Here is a 5,746-nt window from a genome sequence, read left to right as displayed (position 1 = left end):
TCATACCAATCTTGAGTCTAATAGTTAATTAGAAGTTTGTTCCTAACATTTACTATTTAACTTTAAAATCTATCTTTAAAAAAAGTAATAAGATTCAATTTCTTATGTATAATAGATGTAATATAGGCATGTAAAATTTCAATTTTATGTTTAATAATTGAAACTTTCTAAAAGTTAATAAATTCAGTTGGTATAAAAAATGAGTTACATGTCTAATTAAGAATATATACTAAACATTTGATTTAGTATGGAGTAACTTCTTGAGTTTATTTCTTTTTAAAATGTTGATTGAGTAAAAAGCCTACACATATACTAACCTAGCTATCTATTAAACCATAGGCATCCAACTAACCCAATAGGGAAGAATGAAATTATTAGAGATATTGAGTTTGTTATTTAGGTATGAAATAGAAACCTTACTAATGCTAGATTTTCTTATAAATTTTCACGTCAAAACATATCTATCAAGTAGAATTAACAAACACTTGACTCGATTAATAATAATAATAAATAATAATAATAACTTATTTATTTATTGGGTACCAAACACCACTTTAGTTGTAGCTAAAAAGCCATTGAGATTGTATACGTAAAAATGATTGTAGCTTTATATCAAAGCTACTGCCAACATCCAAACATTATTATTCCATTATTATAACAAACCAATTCCCACTTCCCCGAAATGGCTTTTGATTTCTTTTTGTCCCTCTAAAAAATTAAATCCATTTATTTCATTTCTCTCTCTTTTTCCTCATTGAATGTGAAAAAAGAAGAAGAAGAAGAAGAAGAAGAAGAAGAAGAAGAAGGAAAAATGAGACGTAAAATGGAGAGATTGGTTCTTCTTCCTTTCTCTGTGGGATGTATCTCTGAAACAAGTGTTGCTGTGGGAATTCAACACAATTCAACAACTTCAAAACCACATCCCATCTCTTCTCCTACATCAAGTATTTCTCCTATCTATTTCTCTTTCTTTTCTTTCTTTGTTATCCATCCATGTCCTCTCCATCACACTCGCAGTTAAAAGGATATTTTTCTTAGAAGTAAAAGGTTTTTAGAGTTGTTTTGTTTCGGTTTCTTATTCCTATTCTATTTCTTATTTACAATGAATTGATCTGGTCATCTTTATATATTAAAAAAGAAATAAAAAAGGGTAGAAACGTCGAACCCGACATTACTTTGTCCTAGATTTATAGTTTGATTATAAAAGAGTGAGGGGCAAAATTGAAAGAAAAAAGATAAAGTTTTAAGAATTATTGTAAATGTATACGTATTTTTTCCGAAGTAATTAGGATGGTTTTTTCATTTTTGTTTGAACTTAGATGGATTTTTGTTTTGTTTTGTTATTGGAAGAAGGTGAGAAAGATGAAGATGGGAAAGAAGAAATTGGTTGTGAAAGGTCATTAGAGGAAAGCTTGAAGAATTCTCAAAGGTTCACAGCACTTGCAAAGCCTAATATTGGAGTTGGCTTTCATAGGCTTTACAAAGGTTTCAAGAACATCTCTCAATTATTTGGTGAGTTTTATTTTTCTTTCCAAAAATAACAACTTCTTTTTTATCATCTTTGATTGTAAAACGAAATTGATCCAAATACTTTTGCCTGCATGTCCTTTTAACTGCATTTAGATTTTCGTCTTTTCTTATTTTTTAAAATTAAGTTTATAATCACTTACTATACGTAAAAATTATTAAAATTAGTAAATTTTACAGTTTTACAACGTAATAGCAAAATTTCATATTCTATCCAAGATAGATATTGATAAACACTTATATACTTCTATCAGTATAAATAATAATAGAAGTATATTAATATCTATTATCAAATAAAATCCAAAATTTTGTTTTTAATCTATTTTACTAATGTTCATATATTTAATTTACCTTCCAGAAAAACCCACCCAAACTTTGATATTTTCTTTTATATAAAACTTATGCTTTGTTTTTTAATTCCGATTAAGAACTGTTGAATCCATGTGATAACATTTTTGTTTGAGATCTTCTGTTTTTCCAAAATAAACATTTCCTATTTACAGCATTTTCTTCCTTTTATTAATTCCTGAAAAAAACCCCTATTTAAATCTAATTTTTTTAAAAAAAAATTATGAAATCTTAATTAAAAATTAAAATTAAAGGGGTAGTATTCAAGATTTTGTATTTCCTTCCAAATTTGGATAAAAATTTCAATTGTCTTAAAAAGTGCAAAACAAAATAAGGAAGGCATCGAGGAAGAAATTATTATTTTTGAAAATGGTAGGTTTTATTTAAAGTTATTTTCAAATGAGTCAATTTATTTATAATAACAAAATTAATTAGCACAATTTTACTATCTATCACATAGCAGACACCGATTAATATTGATAATTTTCTATATTTTGTTTTATTTTCAATGATTTTTTCCATTAAAAATTAAAAAGGGTTATTTGATAAATAACAATTATATATCAAAAAATAACATGTTCAAAGATGTGCTTGGAATAGTTTTAAAATGGTCAAAATCATATTTTCTCTCGTCAAAATCACTCGTTAATTATCAACTAAAAATTATTTTAAAAAATCTAAAATCCATTTTTAAAAATCTAAAATCATTCCAATTATTAAAGTGATCGACAGTAATCACACTAAATTATTAATAAAACAACCTGTATATATGTTTTGAATTATTTCACTTACAAAAATATCAACCATGCACAAGAAAAAATAGTATAAAAATTTGAAAACCATTTATAAATATATATTTTACCATTATTATTTCTCAAATACAAAACACAGTGTAAAAATTTGAAAACCATTTATAAATCTATGAAAAATCACTTTTAAGGGTTTCATTAAAATTGAATTGTACTTAAATCTTTTTCTTTTATCTTAACTATCATTCTCAAATATACCATAAATTACGTGTTGACTTCTTTTTGAAAATAAACATGCAAATTAAATAAACAAGCCAAATATCTAAAAACAAAATTGCAACGATCATTTACTTTATAGTCCCTTTTATAACCATTACATGCATTTCCAATGTTAGAGAAAAGTTACGTAGAGAAAAGTTACATAGAGAAAACATACATGAATCAACAAAACCAAAAGATGAGAAAGTAAATACAAAATTTTACCAAAATAAAGCTCCTATATTTACCCTAGTAAAGAAAACCCTAATGAACGTTATAAATAAAAATCCCTAATTATTATTTTTTTTCTTTTTTTCTTTTTGGGTAATGAAAAATTAATTTTGAAAAAAGTGTACAAAGAAGAGATGGAAGAAATGGAGATGGAAATGGAAATAGGATCTCCAACAGATGTGAAGCATGTGACACACATAGGATGTGATGCCACAGCAAGATCAGAAGATGCTGCCAATTCTTTCATTGCTTGGGAAACTCTTCTAGCTTCTTCTTCTTGGAGGCAATTTGATGATCAACTTTCAAACCCTAAGCATTTACCAAATATTCTTGGTCATTCCATTTGAAATAATAATAATAACAACAATAATAATCTCTCCAATATATAAGATTTCATCACTACTTATGTGCAAACAAATGTATGGTGTTCTTGTTTTCATTTTTTCTTTTTCTTTTTCTTTTTCTTAATGCATGTTTGATGATCATGATCATGGCATTCATATGGAGATATATGTATATTTAATGTCTCTACAACATGAACTTTTTTTTTATTTTGCTAATTTATGTATAAATCGTATGTCAAGATTTGCGTGACATAACTCCTATGTATATGTTTAACTTCTCTTTTTTCCAATAAGAACAACATAAAACAGACACTCTTAGCTATAAAAAGTGCGAGATTCAAAGCTCCTCTCCAAATCATTTTAATCGAGATTTTGTCTTTTTATGATATCAATATACACATTCACATGAAAGTTGTGCAACCGCGATACATTTGAATGAAAAAGACATAATAAAGTAGGCTCTTCATGCAAATTATGTAGTCACAAACAAAGCTGTCAAAGAGGTTGAACCAAATTTCTCTTCGCAACTTGGACCTAAAACAAGAAAACACAGTGTTAATTGCTTACTAAACTGAATATGTTCTAGGTCACCTCAGTAACAGAAGAAACTTCTTCAATATTTTCTATGATGAACTTGTATAAGATTGGAGACAGAGTTTAAGAGTTTAATTAAGAGTTTTTATTACTTTACTTTTCCTAGAGGCCTCTGTATCTTTACTATTGTGATCTTGAATGAAAGTAATCTTTGATGATCTTCAAAATGGATGTAGGTATTTTTACCGAATTTAACGTCTGGTGTATTCTTCTCCCTGCTCTTTTTCTTCTTCTAAATCTTTTTAACTTCATTGATGAAAACTTAAATCTCTGCAACTAATTGAAATGAGAAAGAGAGAGAGAGAGGAATCACAGAGAGAGAAATGATCGACATTTTTTTACGGCCATTCTGCAGATTAATGTGTTGAGTGGGTGAACTAGTGAGGCATTCGTAAGGGTCATGCATTGGGTCTTTGGGCTAGCTAGTGGAATTATCCAAAGATCCAAGAGAGGGTTTTACAAAAAAAACCTAACCATGACCAATCAAGCAGTTAATATAACTCAGGTTACATGGTAAATAAGTAACAGATGAAAGAAAAAAATGGGTTGATGATCATATTGAGTTGCTTCCATGAAAGATATTTTTGACAATTTGACTCATAGCCAACACCTAGGTTAAGTATATTATAAAGGTACTCAAATTTGTCTGAGGAAAGACCTCATTATCATCAGGTGTGCAAGGTTGTGCCAAGAAACTACTTTCAACAAGCTGACTTTGTCATCTTGTACGGCATGTCGAACATATAGTGAAAAATGATGGACATTTATTTCGTTTGATCACAGAAAGTAAATACTACTAGAAAAATGAGTTTCAACGACACTACTAATTAAGACATTCTGTTGTTAAAAAAAAAATGAGTGGAGTGAGGTAAATTGTGTTGTTGAAAATAAATATACGGATTATTTATCGATACAATTCTATTGAAACAATTTAATTTTTCATGACACAATTTTCGTATCATTAATTAACGACATAATTTTTGTGTCATTAAAAAATTTCTAATAAAAAAATACCCATTCCCAAATTTAACAAATTTCCCCCTTATTCGTAAATTTCCCTAACCAATCCTTTACTTCCACAACTCTTCGCCTTCCTTAGTACATGATGGGGCAATATTTGACTCATAGTTATCTGTCTATTTTGTGTTCCACAATATATTTATACTCGTTATTTTGATATTTTATGCAGATTAATAAACTAGGCTCTGTTACAAAGCTAACGCAACAAAAATCAACAAAAACATTTGTTTGTAAAATTAATATGGATTTCTTGAATATTATTTTCTCAACTATAGCATGAATATATTCAATTTTCTTATACTTTTATGCAGAATATTATAGTCAACTCCATTACGAAGCTATCGTAACAAAAATCAACAAAAACGGAGTCCGAACGAAAAAGAACGGGAAATTAGAAGATCAAGGACATTTTGGTAAATAAGTTGAAAATTCATGACACGTGTCAACGTCAAAACCACGCATACTACTCCAATGTCAAATGTTCGAACTCAGCGGACGCAAACTAATTCCAAAATTTTTTGAATCACCTTGGCCACCTTTCTTCATTGTTCGCCTTTCTATTGCTGTCACATGTCATCATCTCATCTGTGTGCCCCATACCTCCCAAGTTCGAATATCAGCAGCTGCAAATAAGTTTTTCTCATATATTTCGAGTTGTAATATTGTAAATAATTA

At 28.2% G+C, this 5,746-nt stretch overlaps 1 protein-coding gene across 2 annotated transcripts; it reads left to right on the top strand.

Annotated features, from left to right (window-relative positions):
* Nucleotides 1-611: 611 nt before the first annotated feature.
* Nucleotides 612-3,804, top strand: LOC103487233 (CRIB domain-containing protein RIC4). 2 transcript variants are annotated; one of them, XM_051080745.1, is made up of 3 exons: nt 612-944; nt 1,351-1,512; nt 3,234-3,804. In XM_051080745.1, the coding sequence occupies exons 1-3, from the start codon at nt 812-814 to the stop codon at nt 3,458-3,460; spliced, it is 522 nt and encodes a 173-aa protein (XP_050936702.1). In that variant the 5' UTR covers nt 612-811; the 3' UTR covers nt 3,461-3,804. The 2 variants fall into 2 exon arrangements, with proteins under 2 accessions (XP_050936702.1, XP_050936701.1); XM_051080744.1 differs by having other exon boundaries at nt 681-944; nt 1,354-1,512.
* Nucleotides 3,805-5,746: the final 1,942 nt, after the last annotated feature.

Source organism: Cucumis melo, chromosome 2 (genome assembly GCF_025177605.1).
Source record: "Cucumis melo cultivar AY chromosome 2, USDA_Cmelo_AY_1.0, whole genome shotgun sequence".
NCBI classification, from domain to species: domain Eukaryota; kingdom Viridiplantae; phylum Streptophyta; class Magnoliopsida; order Cucurbitales; family Cucurbitaceae; genus Cucumis; species Cucumis melo.
This window is presented reverse-complemented; position numbering and strand designations above follow the sequence as displayed.

What these genes read in the sequence shown, in the direction of transcription:
- LOC103487233 (XM_051080745.1), top strand. Translation starts at nt 812, where the DNA reads ATGAGACGTAAAATGGAGAGATTGGTTCTTCTTCCTTTCTCTGTGGGA. An exon ending in CATCTCTTCTCCTACATCAA is followed by an intron (nt 945 to 1,350) that starts GTATTTCTCCTA and finishes TGTTATTGGAAG; the next exon opens with AAGGTGAGAAAGATGAAGAT. An exon ending in GAACATCTCTCAATTATTTG is followed by an intron (nt 1,513 to 3,233) that starts GTGAGTTTTATT and finishes TTTTGAAAAAAG; the next exon opens with TGTACAAAGAAGAGATGGAA.